The sequence below is a fragment of the Myotis myotis genome, unplaced genomic scaffold (assembly GCF_014108235.1).
Source record: "Myotis myotis isolate mMyoMyo1 unplaced genomic scaffold, mMyoMyo1.p scaffold_m19_p_11, whole genome shotgun sequence".
NCBI lineage: Eukaryota > Metazoa > Chordata > Mammalia > Chiroptera > Vespertilionidae > Myotis > Myotis myotis.
This window is the reverse complement of record NW_023416315.1, coordinates 27,396,850-27,419,328: the sequence shown is the minus strand read 5'-3', so window position 1 is coordinate 27,419,328 and position 22,479 is coordinate 27,396,850. Positions and strand designations below refer to the sequence as shown.

The 22,479-nt window shown below is 38.5% G+C and overlaps 1 protein-coding gene across 5 annotated transcripts in view; it reads left to right on the top strand.

The window, feature by feature from the left end:
* The window catches only part of HDAC9 (histone deacetylase 9), an 828,595-nt gene that overhangs the window by 361,758 nt on the left and 444,358 nt on the right, over positions 1 to 22,479 (top strand). For all 5 annotated transcript variants that reach the window (XM_036327963.1, XM_036327967.1, XM_036327965.1 and 2 more), the window contains exon 3: positions 3,148 to 3,210. In XM_036327963.1, the coding sequence (XP_036183856.1) occupies positions 3,148 to 3,210 (63 nt within the window). The remainder of the gene's footprint in view (positions 1 to 3,147; positions 3,211 to 22,479) is intronic.

The window sequence follows — 22,479 nt, the reverse complement described above, 5'->3', positions numbered from 1 at the left end:
AGAAACAAGTAGTATCTATTTTATGGTAATTGTCCAAAGTCTTTTCACTCTACACTGAGTTTTTATTATCAAGAGTTGAAAGATAAGACTGCTGATAGAAAAATAAAGCTGAAATAATGCAGGGATGAAATGTAATAGACCTCAAGTTAAATAACTTGGTCAAAATGAAGAAAGCACATTATTCATACTATTTTATGTGGAGTGACCTTTCTTGGAACTGCTGAGAAATAGGATAATTACTAACTCACTCTTTGGAGTTTTATTTTTTATGATTATAAAAGCTTGGAGAGTTTTGTTGTTTGAGGGTATAATTTAAACTCAAAAGGATGAAAGATATATGAGTATATTATAGCAATACTGGGATTTTTGTTATCGATTAGATGTTAATCACTAGTTTTGCATATTCTCTTCATAAGCACTCTGACACAATGAGACAGTGGTTCCATTTTTCATCAGTAGGTACTATTAACATTTATTCTGAATATCTCAGATACTTGTTTGCATCATTTTAATAAGGGACAAGTTGGCAACCGAGAGAACATGAAGACTACACCTACTTAGAGATGAGCTAGTAGAGACGAAGCAAGACTCTGTAGTCATAATAACAGCAATGAGTGCTTTTACAGCCTTCCCCAAGTCTTTTTACTTTCTTCATGGATAAAATAGGGAGCTCCTTTGTATTAGATGAATGGTTTTCAGTTATTTTTTTAATATAACAAGTCATTGTTCAAAATAAATCTTACATATTTAAATGTAGACTCATAAAAGTGAGGCCACCCTGGTGGGAAGAAGAACCTTTTCTGCATGGAGTGTGCGTCAACTCCCAGGTTCCTCAGCATCCTGGGTACCAAGAGCTTGAAGACCATTGTAGACAGTCTCTAAATGTCCAAGGTCTAAAATGCTATGGTTGGTTACATCATCTCCAAGTAAGTTGCCAGATCCACAATATTTCCATCCCTTGAATCTTATATACCAATCCCTTAATTGAGTGAAAGTTCACTTGTAATACCAGATGGAATTAAAAGGTTTTTTTTTTCCACTGACAGGAACATAAGATTCTCTTGTTTAGCTTAAGTAAATGCCGTTTGGAATAAGTTCTTTTTTTAAATCTTGTAATTTATCTGTCCAAATATAATTTTGCAAGAAGTAGGAGTCAATCTATGAAAGAAGGAAAATTCAGTGCCATTTTCTTCAGCAGTGGGTTACCTGCCTAATGACTTACAAGTTCCCTCCCTTCCACCCCAACTCTGTGTCCCCTTGTTCTCTTTCCTCTGCCCCACACTCTTTCCTTGAGGGAGGTCCCTCCTCCATGGGATTGCTCTGGGAACCTTGAAACATTCTGCCTTTTCTCTTTCCTTCTCTGTTGCTACTACTGCCTTGGGAATTACACTTTCCTTGCTCATCTAATTTAGAAAAGGGAGAAAGGCTACCATGATCAGTGGGTTGTCACTTTTGCATTTGCCCTTGGAGTGGCTAGATGCTTGCAACCCAATCTGTGATGTACAAATGATATTGTAAGTGCATACCATAGACTATAGAATTCTTAGGATCACATACTGTAATATATTTACTTTATAGATGAGTTCCCCAATGTGTGTTGGTTTGGGAATCTATCAACTTTTATAAATGCTATTTGTTTTAGAAAAGTGAGGTCTGTTTTTCAGGTAACCAATGTAGAGATGAACAGCTGGGGACTCAGTATATTTATTTATTGATGGTGCATACTTTACTAATTTTGCATCCATCTATAAGAAAACACCCACACCTGCTTCTCCTTTTACAAGTAAATTGAGTTTAGCCTGAGAGGCTGAAAGAGATGAAATATTTTCAGGTCTAAGCTATTCTTTTAAGTGTAAATATCATAGAGGCTGGATGCGATAAAATTGATATTGGGTACCACCATCATATCTAGATTTGTGAAATGGACAATTGCCTTACATAAATAGCAAGTAAAAAAAAAATCAAGCCATCCTTCCTAAATATTTTATTCTGGAGTGTGCTTGTTTTCCGAAACTACCTCTACTAAATCTCCTGTCAGTCTTGAAACTAGAAGGCAGAAAAGCTTCTAGTGCCACAGCCAACTGCAGTGTAGCCAAAGAAACAGGCAACAAAAATAGAACGCCAGGATTGCTGTGCGTGGGTGAGGCAGAAACCACATTATGAGCAAAAGCTTCCAGTATTATTTTAGAACCAATACAGAGCTCTGCACTTCTCTCCTCTCTTTTCCAAAAACACATACTACAAAAATAAAACGAAATGAAATATATGTGCATTTGCCCTCTTAGAATTATGTTTCTTAATTTTTTTTTCTTGCCTTCCTTTCTTTGGATGCAAATCGCCAGTGTGGAAACAGTGTGGAAAGCAAGCTGGGAGGGAGGAAAGAGTTAATTGCTCCTCAGGCCCTGCAATAGAGAATTATGGTTTGAAAGATAGAGGCTGGACAGCTGGGTTTGCTGGGGTATTTTTAAATGCATTAATGCAGGCTCCAATCACTCGGCCAGGCTTGACCTATTTTTGGCTCAGGCCGACCATTGTTCTATTTCTGTGCCTGCGGGCCATGCTGTTGTTGATTCATATGCAAATGGATTATCACTGGGTTTAGCCAACTTGAGCTGAGAGAGACCAGAGAGGGAGGAAGATACACACACAAACAGAGAAGGGCACCAGCTGAAGCCACTCCTAGGACTGCCGCTTCTTGCAAGGAAACTCTAGCAGCCTGAAGAACTTTCAGCCAGGTTTCCTTGGTTTCTCTTTCTCGTGGGTAGAGTTAATATTTTTCTACTTATTCTGACAAAGCAATATCCCCGAAGCACATTCCCATCTCCCACCTGCTTTTTAGTGTTCAGGGTAACCTGAACTCCAGAGAGCCAGAGCATCCACCCGATCCTTTCTGCTCTGCACACAGGTTGGTAACATGGGAAAAGTGTCCAGGTCTTTGGAAAAAGTGTGTGTCCATCTGAACAGAAAGGAAACCGTAGTGGGAGTCGATCCTCTGCTGTTTCTCCTTGGGGAGGAGGGAGGGTAGCCCAGGGAGGGTAGCTCCGGGGCCCCTGCACAGAGCAGAGATGAATCTTTCATGGAGCTGAAGTCAGAGTGATTGCAATATGCTGCAGACAATTTACGAGAGTGACTCGTGTTTTTCCTCAGATGGGGTGGCTGGACGCGAGCAGCTCTTGGCTCAGCAGAGAATGCACAGTATGCTCAGCTCAGGTAAGAGCCCCTCTCCTCTCTGAGACGTTGTACCCAGGAAAGGGGGCTGGCTTGGGGGAGCGCAGCGAAGAAAAACCCCTCTCTCTTAGCTGCTTTTTGGTGCTCGCGCTGCTGTTTCCTTGGTGCGACGGTGGGGTTTATCTTCGATCCCTTTCATTGCTGTTTCTGTGCATATTCAGTCTGCTGAGGGCCGGCTGCTTCTGAATGAAATCGCAAGCTTCTGAGCAAGGATGGGGCTGAGATAAAGTCAGATGTAGTTGGGGGTGTTTGCCTGACTGTGTAACTAGGAAAAGGAGCTCAGTACTGATGGGAAGCATATTCTCATGGGACTTTAAAAACCAGGTAAGTTCATACCGGGGCTCCAGTTTAAATTGCAGCCCTCGCTTGCCTGACGGTTTTGTGTTTACAGTGTGCAGTACAGAAGCACATTTATTTATAGACCTACCTTCTGAAATGTGCGTGCTCCGGAGTTGTGAAGGTAGTTTTAATGTGCCTTTTTTTCTCATCAGCCTGAAATGAAACTATTTAGAATGAAATAGAATTATTATTAGCAGATGGTTATTTTCGTTTTCTTCCAAGCCAGGTGGAAAGTCTAGCTAGCACCGTCAGTCAGATGCAATGGCATAGCACACAGCAGAGGTGTTATATGCAGGTGCAATGTTTTAAAGAACAGTAACAGCTCCCAATGTCTACTTTCTCTGTCTGTGTCTGTGCCGGTGCCTTTAAGGAGGTGTCCTGATGAGAGAGAAAGCTTGTCAGCTTTACCAGGGTCTGTCTGTTCAAAGAGTAGACTCTCCAGGCAATATCACGTATTTGTCACTGGTGCTTTTCACGTGTACTTCCTCCAGCTAGCTCATAAAGACTGGGGTTTGTTTTGGTCCTCTTCTGAATGCGTCCATCTAAATGGACTTAAAGTTCCCCCTCACAGCCCCTAAGTTCCGATGTGGGCTTAATCAGAATCATAGCTCACCATTCAGACTTCCACGATAAAAATGCAACATCAGACAGTGTTTACTTGGAAGAGCTAGATGGGCAAGAAATATTCCACAGGTGGGCAGGGTGTCTGTTTCCCCGTGGAACACCCTACCCTCCACGGATCTGTGTTGGAAGCGAGTTTTCTTTCAAACTCGGTTAATGATGGGGATTTCAAGATTCTCCTGTTGACCCAGTCTTTTCATGGAATTGGAATAAAATAATCCGTTTTGTACGATTTGGTATGTTGACACGTAAGTGACAGGAATTCTATTAATTGATAGTGTCTGTTTACCCAAAGCAATTGTACCAGCAATCCAGCTGTTTATTATCTTCCTGGTTGTGAATTTGACAAGAGCGTGGGGAGGGGTCAGCTGATGTGTCTTTAATGGAACTGGTTGTTTAACTTCTTAGCATTTTACTTTTTAAATATGGACCGACTCTTTCGAAATAACCATTTCAGATAGCTTTTAGTATTGCACTTTATCCTTTTAGTCCTCATCTCTGGGCTGCAAGTTTGATATTTTTTCCAGAGGATAGAAACGAAACGAAGCTGCAATTGTCTCCTGACATTGATTCTCACTACAGGTGTTTACAAGCTTCACTGTTTCTCAGTGTCTGATAATTTTACCTAACTTTCCCTGACTTCAGTTGAGAGTCATCTTTCCAACATTTCATGATTTTTATGCAAAGCAACACTATTCCAAGCAGGGCAGTGCTTGGGGCAGTCCATGCTGCTGACAGTTCTGCAGGAAGCAACATTGAAACACCAGCAATGAAAGGAAAAGTGATGTAGATTGATAAAAACTCCCAAGTCTGTCTGGTATAAAGAAGGAAATTCCACTTTCTATTTATTTTTAAAATTTGAAACATAAACCATTTGCATATTTCCTATCATGCTGTGCAGTGTTTAATTTTGTTTAATATAATATGTCCTTAAATTTAATCTCCCCAGTCTTTATTGTATGCTTCCCCTGAGGAACTTGGCTCTGACACTTGGGGTCACCAGCAGTACTTTACAAAATGCTGATGCCTGGGTTCCATCCCCAGTGTTTCTGATGTAATTGTATAGGAAACAGCTTGAGTATTGGGATAAACTCTTCCAAGCAATCCTAATGTGCAGCAAACTTTGAGTCACTGATGCGAGGAGGGGAGGGGTCCTTTAAATTAATCTCTGGATTAGGGCTGTTTATCTTAGTTTAGTTACAAATCTTGTTCAACTCCCTTTTGGATCAGTGGCATGGATGTGATGGATGGGCTTAGAAACAGATGGAGTCTTTGGGTCTGAAAGAGAGAAAAGAGCTATGGTGACAGTGCAGAGTGCTGGCGAGAGCACTGTTCTAGGGGCCAAAAGCTCCGTGTTCTGAGAGCTCTGCTGCTAGCCCATGGTGGGACTGCTTTACTCACCTGTAACTTGAGGAAGAATGATGTCCTCCTGATTACCTCATGGCATTCATGGGAGGTTGAAATGTGACCTCCTATTATTAAAGTTTGTACTCTATTATTATTACTGTTTCTAGTGAGTGGACCTGGGCTCCTGGCTCTTCAGTCCTTGGCTCTGTCTCTCTGATCAAGACAGATGAGTTAGCTTATTTGTCACATTGGGGAATTATTTTTTGTTTTGGTAGAAAGTTGTCTTTAGTTATCAGTAAATCAGCTGTGTGTTTTTTCTGGTCTGATAAGAATTAAATTGCTTCCTTGTGCAAATTGTGACTATAAGTCAGAGCAGCTAGTGTGTGCGTGCAGGTGTGTGCTCTATGAGATGTCTTAGTGCATTACATAGAATCCAAGGCAAACAAGTTGTAAAATATGCAGTTGAACAGTGAAATCCCAACTAAAGATTTCTTGTGACTAATTGTTCTGAAAGTTTTGTTGTTAGCCACTGTTTTAGAGTTCCCATTTGTTATTCTAGTTATATTGAATACTATGCATTAATAGAGAAGATTTTTCTCCAGAGATCTTTATAGGCTATTGAGTTGTGTTTTATATAGTTCCATTTTTTTTCCCTAATATTGACCCACCCAGGCTAGACATCTTAGGTAGAACTATGTTCTTCATATATAGTCTGCTAATGTCTTTTTAGTTTAAAAGACGTTATAATAGTGAATCTTGGAGTTCAGTATGAGTGACATATTTTGCCAGCCTGTACTTTCATGGCTCGTATGGCCAATATAAGGGATAATTACAGCAGAAACTGAAGCACGTGCAAATATTGACTCAGGTCACCCAGCAGTGGCTGGCAGATCTGGGGTGTTCTTCAGTGGCCAGGCAAATTGCTTAACGCTTTGGACAGCAGAGCTGTCCAGACAGTAATAGAACCATTATTATGAGAGTATTTCCTAGAGTTTGTACAGCATTAATGTAAAATACATTCTCAATAAGGGACACGTTTTCACTATGTCTTCATTCTTTATTGCTTTCTTTTTCCCTTTTTGCTTTTTATTTCTTTAGTTTTACTTTGTATTCTTATTTTAGGGTATAAAAGAAAAACATTTAGAACTAAATCCTGAATTTCTTTATGGAAAGTGTATCTTCACCTTTTGAGACTCTTTTCCCTCTTGGCGTGTGTATTGTCAAGGGGAAAGGAACATTTTAGACTCAGTAGTCGTTTATGTCTGCTTGGAAAGCAGAATCTAATTATGAAAATGTAAGTCTGTGAAATGCTCCTGTCATGTCAAGAATCACTTCTGGTATTCCCCATAATTGCTGTTTTGCTGTTCTCTAACTCGGGTTATCTTCACGTACAAGGCTCTTATCAATTTGAATATTTGATAGGTAGCAATCAAAGAGCTAGTTATAAATAGGCCTGTTCATAATGGGGACAGGAATGAGTATTTTTTTTTTTATTTCTGTGGACACAGGTGGATTATTGTATAATCCGTTAAGTAAGAAGACTAAAAGAAACCCACATTATGAATTTTAAAGGGTGCTTTTGATTTTGGAGATAAAAAATTTGAAAATGTACTGTATAATTTCTCACCACTAATAGAAAATATAGTGATCCTAAAATAGTATAAGCCAGTAACTGCCCCCTCCCCCCACATACACACAATAGTAACAATAACTGAGCAAAGAAAATGAATGGCAGACCTACTGTAATGTACCTCAGAAACTAATAGTCAAGGAAAAAATGGAACCCGTGATCAGAAACAGAGAGACCTATAAGGGCCTGAATCCTGAGAGTCCCATAGAATTTTACTGACAAGATGGCAACTTGCTGAAAATTCTCTCCAACTCTAGAGAGAGCCAAACTGATGAGGTATCTTCCATTTCTGTTGTGTTTTGTTTGGTTTTATTGTTGCTGTTGTTTCTTGTGACTGAGGAATAGCAGGAAGGATTTTGGAAGAGGAACTAGTGAAATGGAAGAAGGTGAACAAACATTGCCTCTCTGGAGAAATGACGGCTTTGGAGCAACACTCCGCATGGGGAAGTGGTCAATAGTTCCTTGCAATGTAATACCCTCCCCCCACTAAGGTTAGAGCTGCCACCAAGAAGAAAACATCAACTCACTGAATCCAGGGAATTGTCTAATAATTGTTTCTTATAAATAGAGTACCTAATTTAATAAGAACATAAATTCTGTAAAACAATAACTCAAAGATGAGATGATGAAACAATAGAGTGAGATGAAAAAGGATATTTTAGATCAAGGGAAACAGATTGGGAATGAAAAAAGCATGATAATTATAGAACAAAAAATATTCATTAGAAATAGCAGGAAACAGAATAGACACCAGCGAAAATCTTTACCAACAAAGAGGAAAGGCTTGAGACAATCAGTTGGAATGAGAAAGGAAAATTAAAGCATTTGGAGTGAAGTCAATGATGAGAAAGACAAAGGCAGTATAACAAAAAGATTATTCATGTCCCTGAAATTGATGTTTCAAAACATTTAAACAGAAGATAATTTTGTGAAAATGAAGAAAGGTCATTTCACTGAAAGAGTAAAAAATAAATCTGCAGATTAAAAGAGTTCCCGTCTTTTAGGATGATTTTCTAGAAATGTTCAGCACACAGTCATACCATAACTGGGCTATTGAATTAAAAATGTCAAATAATTTTCCAGAGGTTCATGCAGATAAAGCAAAGATCTATGGTGGGGGAGGGTAGGAAGGGAATCTGTGAGACTTAATAAAACATCAAACGTTTCCAGTATCTAATACCAGAGGATAATGAAAGATCTCTGAAGTTCTAGAAGTTCAATCCACTGTTCTACCCAGGCAAGATGTTACTAAAATATAGTGAAAATAAACAGGCAAGGTAGAAATTCTCAGACATGAACTACAATGCTTAACAATAAAACCCACACAATGAAGAGATGAACTACAAGCAAAAAAATGGAATTCAGAAGTGGAGAAAGCATAGTAAGATTAATGAAGCAACATTGAATCTATTTAAACAATTATGAGATTGTGGTTACAGGACAGAAAGCGCATTTTATAAAGTAGGGCAATGTAAAAATATTCATAAAGCTAACCAATATGAGACATTGGGGAGAAGTGAGAAGGAGGAATGTGTAAAAGTGTTAATATCTTCTCCCTGAGCAGGGACAGACTCCTTGCTGCTTAAAATAGAAACATAGAGTTAAAAAAAAATAAAAAGACTCCAGCTTTCAGCTCAGTGGAGGCTTAGGTTCAGCTTTCTCCGATTGTCCAGAATCCAGGTTTATTGAACACCAGGTGCCTCCACCATGCCCAAGTTCTACCCCGAGATCCAAATTGTATGCCTGAGGTGCACTGATGGAGAAGTGGATGCCATGTCTGCCCTGACTCCCCAGATCTGCCTCCTGGGTCTATCTCCAACAAAGGTTGCTGATGACTTCGCCAAAGCGACTGGTGATGGAGGGGGTCTCAGGGTTACAGTGAAACTGACCATTCAGAAAAGACAGGCCGGATTGAGAGAGTGCCTTCTGCCTCTGCCCTGACCATCAAAACCCTCAAAGAACCACCACAAGACAGACAGAAGCCAAAAAAGAAAAAGAAAATAAAAATTAAGCAAGTGGAAATATCACTTTTGAGGAGATTATCAACATTGCCTGAGAGATGTGACCAATCTTTTGCTGGAGAACTCTCTGGAACCATTAAAGAGATCCTGGGGTCTGCCCAGTCTGTGGGTGGCGGTGGTGATGGCCACCACCCTCTTGACGTCATGGATGACATCAGCAGCGATGCAGTGGGATGCCCTGCTAGTCAAGAACTACGAAGGGAAGTATTTCCATGAAACATCATTGGACAACCAAATACTGAATGAATGAATGAATGAATGAATGAATTCCAAACACTGATTTTTAAAAATAGTTTATATAATTATGTTTATAGTCCCTTCAACTATAGTTTTTATTGCTAAATGAAATGATATTTAATAATTTTTAAATAAAAATATGTAATATCTCATTTTTATAAAAGTATATATTTTGTCTATTCACTCATATCCCAGAGAATTCATGCATTGATAGAAAGAATCAGGAAAAGGTTTGTGTGTGTTTCCATGGTCTTGGGTGTTAGATGGGCTTTTACTTTTATCATCATACTTTTTTTAACTTGTTTGATTTTTTATAATATGCACGTATCTTGTAAAAATGTGTTTCTTACATTTCCACTCACAAAGCTACTGTGCCTGAATACATACAGTGAGTAATGTAAGGGGTAGGTAGGTATATGAGTAAGGTTCTATTCCACAGCAGGCGATAGCAAATTGTACTCAAAGTGGCAAATGACAAATAAATTTATCAGTTAGTGAACTAGCAGGGTAGTTGGGCGGCCCTAGGTGGTCAATAGTGTAAACAGCATGAAGGTCCTTCACGCTGCTGCATTCTGCTGGCCTTAGAGTTGGTGTCATCACAGGGCTGTTTCCTCCAGGAGTCACAAGTTGACCGTACTAGTTCCAGGCATTGCATCAATTTATGCCTAATAAATTCCAAAGACATAGAAGAGAAAGTTTGCTTTCTTGGGTATTTTCTTAAGGAAGGACGTTTTACCCAAAATTTCTCCAGCAAACCATTCTTCATAACTCATTGGCCAGAGTAACATCATTTGCCAATACCTTCGCCAGTCGTTAAAAGAAGAATGGGATGACCACCCAGATAGCTCTTCAGGGCCATGGCTGAGCCAGGGAGGATCAATACTGCAACTAATTATCTAGTTTCTATTAGGAAGAGGAAAAAGCAAGAAGAATGGATGTTAGCTAGGTACCATCAGTGTATTTGTTGGTGGTTGGAATTCTCTTCTTTGTAATTTTCTTTTTGTTTTTTAGAACAAACTTTTGCTATTGGATTACTTCGCCTTTTTCAATTTTATTTTTCAGTTACAGTTGACATTCAGTATTACTTTGTATTAGTTTCAGGTGTACAGCATATTGCTTAGACAATCATATATGGTATTTTACAAAAGTGATTTTCTATCCCTCACTATATGTCAAGTACCCATCTGTCTATAATTTTCTTTAGCTTGTAATTTTGACAAAATATAATTAATTAAGTGAAGGAAGTGGACTATATAATTTCTCTTTCAATTGAATCTTGGGTCTTCATTTTCATGAAGATACATATCCATTTAAACACTACCTTTTTTAATTTTATACTAGTACTGAATATAAAGACTTTTTTTTAGTACTCTCTGTTGTTAGAAGGAACCCTAATATTCCTGGACAGATAACTCAGTTGGTTAGAGTGTCATCCTGATATGCCAAGGTTGAGGGTTCGATCCCAAATCAGGACATACATAAAAAGCAACTAATGGATGCATAAAATAAGTGGAATAACAAATCTCTCTCTCTCTCTCTCTCTCTCTCTCTCTCTCTCTCTCTCTCTTACTCTCTCTCTCTTTCTCTCTCAATTATTAAATATTTTTTTAAAAGAAGGAACCCTAAGAGACAGAAGTAATTATGGTACAAAACTGGATCTGTCTAGGTTGTAAATCATTTTTTTTTTTTTAGAAAGGAGGAAAATCAGCATTGTGGACTGGCCCATTACAAGCATTTATTATAAGTTTGAGTAAAATATTCCTTTAATATTGGCTTTGAGAGAAACAGAATATTATAGGAGGATTATCTTACAGATATTCAGAATGCAACTTCTTTGCCAGTATGTTGTTTATAATTAATACATTTTACAGTAATGAACAATTTTAACAATCTGGAATGGTAACTGCATTTTAACAATTCTTTTCTGAATTGGAATACTTTGAAAAAAATGTAATTGGGATAAAAGCCCATGAAAAATACTTTAAAAACAAGCTCTCTCTAGATGAAATTCAAAGATATTTTGGCACGTGCTTCAGATCAGTGTGGCTTGCCGTGATCTATTTCATTCTTGAAAGAAACTGGACTGTCAGTGGTTGGCCTAGGAGGCATGGTGGCCTCACAATGGACAGTTTTCCCTTTTCTAATCTTGGGAGATTGACAATCTGGGCATGAAAAGATAAGAAAATACCTTGTGTCCACTACTTCCATTCTTTTTTTCACTAAGTCAGATACACACATAAAAAAATCCCAGTTAATTTAAACAAAAATTTTTAAATACTAAGCAACCTACACTTTTAAATGTTATCAGAGAATATTATATTTTAGGATTACTCTGTGATGCTATGGTTTGTGAATAGAACACTAAGTAAATCTTCTGTTTCATAAGGCTATCAGTTCCATTCATTATTTTAATGTTAATTTTTTCCTAGTAAAATAAGTGATGGGGCTTTTATATATAGTGCTTTTAAAACACCCCATAATTAAATCCAATAAAAACTACATTTAAGGAAGAAGGAAATTTACCAAACCACAAAGTGTAACTAGTCATTTACTTATGATTAAACTGTTTGCATGTTGATGAGGTTGGAAATACCCCAGAACTTCATTTTCTTGCTTCCTCCCCTCATGGTCTACCACTTACGATAGAAATGTTTAATTTATAATTTATATTTAGTATTGACACAATTGTAGCCATGTGGGTGTCATTTTCAATGATTGAAGTAAATTTTAATGAGTGTCTATGGCCTGAAATTTTCACACTGGGTGAAAATATGAGTGTCATAAAGCTTTTTCAAAATTTGACATAAAGAACAAGCAAGAAGATTTCACTGTATTTCCATTAAATTACATACATTGTGGCCTGGGGTTTCTTGCTTTAGTACAAAACTGTTTACCCAGAATGTTTTCAGGGAACCCCATGTAGGGTGAACTAGAAGAGCTCTTGGTGAAGTGAATGCCATTGAAATTGTATTTGTCATAGTGTTTTTTACACCTGCTTACAAATGAAATTCAAGCGTGTATTTTGAATCGTGATTTTACATCAATACCAACCCATTTTAGATTATAAAGAGAAAGTATCACCATTAGTTATCATTATTAGTTTTCTACCACATTCTACTCTGATCTAGTTGTTTAGTCAGAATTTAAAAGGTCAATGATTGGACCCACATTTTTTCATAATTTCTTATCACTGCCATTCTTATTATTATTGATGTAATAAGCTCATGTTTCGGAGCTGTTTCTGTACCAAGCATTGCTTTATCATCCAATCCTCTCCACAATTTGAAGAGGTCTGCAATATGTACAGTTGTCGCAGTGTTCATATTTTGCAGATGAGGAAAGAAGTTCAGAGGAACTTACTGAGGGACAGTCACCACGGCTAGGCACCGACAGGGTCTGGTCTGAACTGGTTCTTATTTACCATGTCCCTAATGCTTTTTCTCCAAGAGGAAAATATTTAGCCTAGGATACTGTTTTTTATATCTGTTTGGTGCTAAAAATATGGACTCAGCTATATTTATAAACAAACATCTATGCACACTTCTTAGTCCTGGGAGGTTTAAGGCACAAGTAGGTTTCTATGTTGAGAGGCTTGCTGGAGGAGCCTTATTTCAACGTTCCCGATGCCTGATGATTAAACTGGTTGAAGTTACCACTATCCAGGGCTGAGACGAACTTCAGGCAGCCTCCAAAGTTCCATGAGACTGATGACACGCAGAGCAGTGAGCAGACACTGGAGACAGAACCAGCAGTCCCCATGCATTCGGTAGCTGTTTGCTAGTGCTCCCAATACATCTCCTATATCATAAGGCAAGGTTTGCACCACTTCATAGTAGCACATTATTACTAATGTATTTTAGCAGAAGGTATTTTTCCAAAGTGGGGATTCAGTTTATTTTGACCCAAATGCTTGAATGCTTGCATTATACCCACCTTGGTTTTTTTGCTAGGTATTGCGTGGGGTTGGGGGTGGGAGTGGGGTGGAGGGTGTTAATAAAGTCTGTGTCTCCATTCAAATCCAGATTTCAACATGCAACATCAAACTCCTGAGCCAAAAGAATGATCTAGCTAGCAAAATTTAGATTCGGTCTGTTTTTAATATATATTGGACATTTGGGGTGAAAAGTGAATGGCGGTGTTTTCAGATACCAACATATGACATTATACTTTATTTTCTTTGCTTGGATGAATATCGTGTGCTCTGCAGGTGGCTTATGCATAAAATTCACTAATTAGATGCTAATCCCATTACTTAAGAGCCAGCTCTGGTTTCCATCAACTATTTTTTATAATCTTATTTGCTGTGAGAATCCTGAGCCATTTTTTATGAATCAATACATTGTAAAAGCATTATTGATTGTCATTTTCATGACCAGCATAATTGATTGCCTTCCTAGGGGGGTGGAAAGCTTTCAGAAGATCATTAAATGCATTAAAATCTGCAGATACCTACATGTCTGTGACTGTCTTTAGCAGGCTGAGTCCTTTGGGTCAGTTATTCTTAGCCTCGGTATTTCTATCTTATGGCATCGCAGGTCTAAGATTAGCTTGTTAGGCGTTATCATGCCATCTGAGTTACCTCCTAATATAACTCTACACTGGAATGATTATTTATAGAAAGAGCATTCTGTCATTTTTGGGTTATTTCTAGTAGTTTAAATAAAGAAGAATAACATTCAAGTGAAACCACAGATTCCTTCCTGCTGCCAAAACAACATGATAACTGTCTGCTTAAGGGGCAATACTGTTTAAATGTGTGCTTAGGGTGATTGCAGAGCTCGTTTTATCTCTGCCACCTTGACAGAGAGGGGAGGCCGTGGGGAGTGCTGGGTAATGCCGTGGAAAGGCAGGAGCAGCCTCGATGCCTCTGTCACAGAGCACAGAACACTCTGGTTGATGATGACAACAAGAGACACACAGGGTTTATTTTTAGAAACAGACATCGCTAAGCTCTCTGTTTGGTGTTAATGTGGCTTATAAATAGGACTGCTGGCTGTTGACCTTTCCAGTGAAAATGGCATTATATTCCACACACACGTACACACTCACACTTCCTTTTTCAACTGGCAAGAATGTATATATTATTAAGAAAATAACTAGGACATTGTAAAGCTAAGAAATCTAAATTCTGTTAAATTCCTGCATTGGATATCCAGTATTTTTTAAAATTTCATGAAGATTGGGTTTAAGAGATGGTGTATTTGAAAAAGCAATTGAATATTGTAAGTACAATGAATCTACAAGTGGGCTATAAGATGGGGGGAAATGGGTGGATGGACTTCATGAATGACTTTTAATAATTACAGTACCTGTAAAATAATATCACGTATGCTTTCTTCCAGCTTTATCACAACAATATATAAAATATAGCTACAAAAGATCTGAAGCATTAATGTCAGTTGCTCCTTTAGGTAGGTGAGATCAAGTTCTCAGTACATAGGAAAGTAGGTATTAGTCTCTGCTCGTTTTTTTGGTATAATGCTGAATCCAGATAATTTTATGAACAATAGCATGTAGTGTCACATTTGAGATCTGTTCTCTTAGCTTACTTAAATTGTGTGCTTAATTCAGACCGTAGTAATTGATATTTCACTATACAATTAGAATTGTGATTCAGTCTGTTTAATGTGCATTTTATATTTTCTGATTATTAACTCATTGTTGTTAGGTGATGACAATGTTAAAATAGTATGTTAACACATTTCATGTTACACATTAATTGAAGTGCTTTAGAATGGATAATTTAGAGCTCCGTAAGAATGTTCATAATTTTATTGTCTACTGAAAAGTACATTTAAAAAAAGACAAATATTGTTGTGCTATGTTCAAGAGAAGGCATCGGATGACCATTAAGAATGTGCAGAATGACAGACAAAACAGGAAGCACACAGCAATTCAAGTGTATTCTCAAAGAAGCGAAGATGTAAATAAATTCAGAGGGTAGGAGGAAAGGCAGTTGTAGGAACCAGTTGCATCCTGGCTGCTCTTAATTAGCAGGTTGAGGGTTTGGGGAGGTGATGTAATTGTTTGAAGCTTTGGAAGCTGAGGTGAAATAGTCAGTTATCTGTTCATTTCTTTCACTCAAAAAATTTTTGAGAGCCAACCATGTGCCTGTATTGTCCTCGGCGTGGAGGATACAGCTGTGAAACAAGGAGATGCGTGGTTGACAGATTGTCCAATTGAATGATGGCTAGATAAGGCTACTTTAGATAGTAGCAAGTACTAAGGAAAAATAAAATCACAAAATGGGATAGAAAGTGACTGATGGCAGCAGGGGCAGTGCTGACTAGGGTAGTCATGTAAAGCTTTGAGGAGGCTAAGATGTAAAGAGCATCTTCTCAATAAAAGGAGGTTTTCTATCAATATTCCGTTTGGGCTCATTCAAACAGAACGCATGCATGGGTAAAATAGAGCAGAAATGTTTTGGAACTCTTTTAGTCTCCACTCACCTCTGTCCTGTGCAAGGAATGGGGGAGCTTTTGTCAGTGAGCAGGTGAGGAAGCCAGGGGAAGGCTGTTTGTTAGCCATGATTTCCTCTATTTCCAAAGAGACTGTGGGACCACTTCTTCCTAGGAGTAATGCTGTTGGCTAGAAATTATGGACCGTTTAGGATCCTTTACCATTGTTCCTTCCTAAAGATTCATATCTGCCCGCGGTGTGGCTCAGTGGTTGAGTGTGACCTATAAGCCAGGAGGTCACAGTTCAATTCCCAGTCAGGGCACATACCTGGTTTGGGACTCGATCCTCAGTAGGGTGCGTGCAGGAGGCAGCCTATCAATGACTCTCGTTATTGATGTTTCTATCTCTCTCTCCATCTCCCTTCCTCTTTTAAATCAATAAAAGTATTTTTTTTAAGTTCATCTCTGCCCCTATCCCAGTATGTTGAAGTGTATTATCTAAGAAGCAATATGAACCATCCTGGTAGTTTACTGAAATGAATAATTCCTCTTCCCTTAGGAGACAAAAAGAAGGGGTACATTATATCCTCATTTGCTGAAGTTAGAAGTCTAAGAACATTTTCTCATAAACACAATATTGCACACTTTTATAAAATACACTTATTGAACACCTACAATGTGCCAAGTATGTAATTCAGAGATATTATGGGTCACAGAGCAACTTGTTAGATGGCTATAGAATGGTAACTTCCTTACAAGATATTTAGAATACATAGTCATTGTGTGGGAGAGTGGATAGATTTGTGACAAATGGCTACAGTCGTTGAAAAGGGAAGTATTTCATGGAGGTGATACTTCTGTTTTTGTTGTGTGTGTGTTTTTTTTAAAAGGAGAAACAGCAATGTGACAGCTAGGAGCTATTTTCCCCACACATTCTGCTTTCTCATGGATAGGGAACAATGATGGATACACGTAGTAGGACGGACAAACATTTTTGAGGGACTGACACATTATCTCACATGCTTGATGCCTCATGGGGTTTTCCCTCGGCATTCCAAGTGGTCTAAGGCAAATGGAATGAAAGCACAATTAGAATAGAGCAGGAAGTGTTCTGGGCTATTTTAATCTCCGCTGACTCTGCCTTGTGGAAGGGATGGGGAAGCCTTTATCAGCAGGTAGACAGGGAGCCAGGGAAGGCTGTCAGCGAAGATTCTTCTGGAGCTTCAGGAAGACTGGGACTGAGCCAGACTCCTGGCCAACATGCTTTGTTGGATTCACAGTGTAGCTTGAGGAAAATAGTTAATAGCTACCTTTATTTTCCCCCAAGGTATTTGAAAGCTAGATGTCTTGTTCATCTGTCATTGTTGTGTGTATAAATATATACGAATAATTAGCTGTTTCCTTTTTTCTGAAATACCCTTTGCTCCATTCCAGCTAGTCTTCACTGGGAGAATTCCTAACTCTTACAAAGGCCAGTTCCAGTGTCTCCAAATTCCGCCCCCTCCCACCATCCTCTGCAGTACTTCCCCAGTTATGTTTCTTTTCCTCTCTTCCTCCCTGCCCTCTCCACTAATACTTTATTATTCTCTTAGAACATTCCCATTTTTTTGTCTTATACTGTGTTATTTAAGTTTGTGACCCCCCCAATTAGTTATATTATAAGCTCCAAGCGGAAAAGGATCATGTTTTACTTCTATTTTTATTCACTACTGTGCCTAGCACATAATTTATCCCTGACACTATTTTTAAATAAATGAGTGAGTGATTAAAGAGTACAGTGGCATTGCGCTGTTTTTATAATTTTTTTACTTTTTAGAAATGATTTCTTCTATGTAGAAAATAAGACCTCGGTTTCATTGTAAATTTGAAAAATACAGACTTTTGGGGAAAATGTTAGAGCCTTTCACTCAAAAATTAAAAACATCCATTCTAGAATGTAAGTCAAGAATGACCTCCAGTGCTTTGACAATATGTATATGACACTTTGAATGATTTAATTATTCTTAACAATCTTATTTGCTGTGGGGAATTTTGGAATATTCTTTTTTGACTTGATTTTTCAATGAATCATACCAATAGAAATTTCATGAGATATGTGTCTGCATTCCAATGTTAAGTGTGAAGTAGCTAATTTAAGAGTGCCTGAATATAAATGCATACTTTTTATCCAAGAAGAAGAATAAATTTGGTTGTGCCACTGATTACAGGTGTATTTTATATTATTCAAACACCCACTTCACACTTAATCCTGTTTTTCTCATTGTGATATTTTTATGTAGAGACAGTTTTCTTAAATAAAAAACGAAAAATGGACGTTTTTCTTTGGCTAACCAAAGTATCGACTGGAAACAGTACCTTACCCCCGATGGCTATTTAGGGCTCATCTGCATTATTTAGGCATTACTTAATTGGCTGTGTTCTTTGGGAAGGAGCAATGAGAGAAGATTTTTTGGTAAACACTTTGATAATCAAATTTCGAGTGCCAAGGGTATCAGTATTTAAAAAAAAAAATCTAACATAAATGTCAGAACAAGGAATTCACAGAGTGAGATATTAAGGGGAAAACAGATGGAAGGAATGAATCAATCTCTATACACAGCTATTCAAGGAGAAAATGAAGTAAATATATTTATGTCTAAGTGGGAGAGGAATGGTGAAGAGAATAAGGTGTAAGTAGGGAAGAGATACATAATTTCATAATTTTTAAGGATTATTATTTCTTTTTTTTTGCTCTGTTTCAGACTTAAAAAACTCAGCACAAGTTAGAATAAACTAAGGGCATTAAGGCACAGAACATTAATTGAGCTAGCTAATAATATAAATATGAGCCAAGCAGGGAGTTGGATAATAAAACCAAATTTTGCAATGAAGCCGTGGAGCGCAGCTTATGAGAGCCCAGGGAACGAATGCTTCCAGCATCCTCTCCGAGACTTTGCGAATGCTGCCAGTTGTGTTTTCTCATCATTGTGAGTGCAGGCTAAGATTTCTAGCTGCTGTAATAATCCGATTGAGATGGAACAAATCAAGACTGGTAGACTATGGATTTAGGAGTTCCCCAGTCTCATATTAAGAATTACCAAGAATTAAGAATTAGTTCAAGCCAGTTTCCAGAGAATTACAATGCAATGGTGGGAGTTATACTCAATTAGAATAACACATTTGTTTTTTCTGTTCTGAAAGTTGAACATGAAAATGTTCGGAAAAATTATCTGGAGATCAACTTAACCTAATGTGTATATTGTAAGAAGGAAAATACTAGAAACAGCCTCAGGCAGCTGATGATTAAACATATTAAAACCAATGTTGCTACTCTAAAATCACTCCTTTCAGGTTTTAATCAAGAGTCAACTCTCACTATCCATTATCCCAAACAAATGGAATCTTCTGTGTCATTGACCTGAAAAGACCAATGATATCTCTCTCTCCCTCTCTCTCTCTCTCTCTCTCTCTCTCTCTCTCTCTCTCTCTCTCTCTCTCTCTCTCTCTCTCCTTCTCTCTAGCAGATGGTCTTAAAGCTGAATATGGATATAACTACCTCTAGAAAACTTCATTGTGAGTTCATTTTCATATGACTAAAAAATATATTAAATTGCCTTGTAGCCATGGGAGAAAACATCTACTTCATTATGTGCTGTCCAGTCAAGTTCCTTGAGCACTTGAACCAATATGTAGTAGAGATTATCTTTACACTTAAACAGTCATGTATGTGAAAACCATTTTTCCCACACCCATGCAGTGATTGGCTGTTGTCAGACTTTAAGTATTTTTGCCAAGTTGAGAGATGAAAATTGGCACAGCATTACTTTTTTTATGTGAATTTCTCTGATTTCTCTGGACTTGAATGATTTTTACATGTTATTAGCCATTTGGGTTTTGCTTTATGGAGAAAGACTTCTAGGAATACAAGAATGTTTAAAGGGAAAAAAAGTCTATCAGTGAATGTCACCCTGTTAGCAGATTAAAATTTAAAAAAAAACAAGATCATCTCATTAGATACAAAAAAAAACAACATTCAATAAAATACAGTGACATTCCAGGATAGAAGCTCTTATTCAACTAAAAATAAGAGAAGAAAGTAAGGGTTTATCAACTACAATTCTTTATGACACTTTATATTTAACTAGAGGCCCAGTGCACAGATTTGTGCACTGGTGAGGTCCCTCGGCGTGGCCTGCTGGGATCAGGCCAAAACCGGAAGTCTAACGCTGCCTGCCTATCCTGCCTGCCACTCCTACTCATCCTGACCCCACTGCACCTGCTGTCGCTGCCGCTCAGCTCCACTGTAGTCTCTGGGCTGCGGTGTCCAGCCATGAGCCCTGCTTCTGGCACTCCTTGGTAGGGTGAGCGGCACTCCCACTGTGGGAGCACACTGACCACTAGAGGGCAGCTCCTGCATTGAGCGCCTGCCCCCTGGTGGTCAGTGCACATCATAGCGACCAGGTGACCAGGCGACCGGTCCAACAGGCAATCGGTGGAATGGTTGCTTAGGTTTTTATATATGCAGATGGCAAAGATAAAACTCATTCTCTTTAATGTCAGGAACTTTGTCTTTGAAGCATCTGGTCAGTGTTCTAAGACAGGAACATTCAATAAGGGTGTGTAAAGAAACTAAGTGAACTAATAGATAGAGTTCAATTAGATTCTTCAGTACAAGGTGAATACAACATAAAAAAAGGGAAAGGATTGCTTTATGCGAGAAATAACCAAACACAAAACAAAAAAAAGTGATACCATTTATAGTAGCATCTGAAACTTTTATGGAGAAATTGATAAAATTATTGAAGGGCATGGAAGAAAACTGAACAAGTTTAAGATATGCTGTGTCCATGAATAGGAAGACTATAGCCCTAAAAAGTCAGTTATTCTAAAATTAATTTAGAAACCTCTCTGTATTTAAAACAGCTAATTTTCTTAAAAAATAGATAGCATTTATAATACAAAAGTCAAATGTGCTTAATTACATAGTAAAAAAGTACATCTCACTTCCTCTTCACCATTCAGTTCCCTGCTTCAGATAGCCTGATAGCAATTTCTTCTCTACTTTAGAGATATATTAGTTCAAATTCAGTTAAAATCCTACCAGGCTCTGTCAGGGAACAGGCCATACTGATTCCAACCTTCAAATGTAAGAGTAAGTGTGCAGGAATGGCAGTTTGGTAACACAGCAAAGGAGGAGAAGGAGATCTGTGAAAGCATACCAAGTGGTGTTAATGATAATTGGTGTGGGCAAGGACAAGGTCAAATAGATCAGAGGGCCAGAATAAAGAGTTCTGTTTAATGACTTTGTATATGATAGAGTTTGCATTACAAATCAGTAATGATAGACTATGGTTTGGGAAGAATTAACATATTCAATTTGTAAACTCATAGATGATATTGTACTCAAAAATATCTATTTTTATAAAACCACTAGAGGCCCAGTGCACAAAAATTTGTGCACTGGAGGGGAGTCCCTCAGCTCGGCCTGCCCCCCTCTCACAGTCCGGGAGCCCTCAGGGGATGTCCTACTGATGGCTTAGGCCCACTCCCTGCAGGAGGCGACCGGCGATCCTGGGAAGGCACTGCCCCCATCACCCCCTCACTGCTGCTGCTTCTGGCCTCCCTCTGTGGGAGGTGGCCAGGTCAAACAGGGGAAGGTGATGCCCCCATCACGCTGCTGCTGCTGCCACTGCCGGCTGTCACGACTGTCATGGTCGCCTGGGCCTCAGCCTGGGCCTCTGCTGTGGCTTTGTCCGGAAGACGTCTGGCCTAGTTAGTATATTACCCTTTTATTAGTATAGATTGTTGTCCAGTTGGACAACTTACAACTTAAACTTCTGCAAAGCCCATGCAATGTTTCATGGATGCAGGGTCTTCCCCTTTATGGAGGGATGTAAAGGAATTTTATGAAGGAACAGGAAGAATTTTTAGTTAAATTTAGCTAAATTAGGTGAGAGAAGTACTCAATATTTAAATAGCACACCAATTTTCCTGAGATAATTTGAGACTAATTTAAATAAAAAGTTCAGAGTTAGGAGAACCTTTACTGTTAATCAGAAATATAAGGTTTTGTCATCGCTTTACTGTTAATCGGAAATATAAGCGTTTATCATCAGTGTGCATTCCCCCACCACCACCCCACCACCCCAGTCTCTGCCTTGAATACAATAGAGGGGTGGTAATTCATTAAGGAAGAAAGATAGATAACGCTACCCTAAGGCGTCACCAAATAGTAGTTGCTAACAATGCCTAAAAAGACGACTGAAGAAGTGAGTTTTAAGGTGAGACCTGAGTGACTCGAAGATCCCAGCCATGCAAAGATGAAAGGACAGGCATTCCAGGCAAAAGGAACAGCCACTGCAAAATATATATGGCTGTTTTCAGAATGAAGGCTAGTGTGGCCACAGCATTTTCCACAAAAACAGAGAGGGAAGGGTAAATAGTTAGGCCTGGTTGGCTTGAACATTGCATCCCAACTGTGTTTTGCAACAATCTTAAAATGATATACCTTCCATATTCCTAACTTGGGGTTTCACAAGCTCATAAGTGTCATATACCACTCTCTGCTGTCCTATGCACGCAAGAACAACTCGTGTGGCGTGGCCTACTAGGTATGAAATCAGGAAAATTGGGTATACTTGTTCAGTCACATTTTTATGGGCCTAGAAAGGTCCTAAGA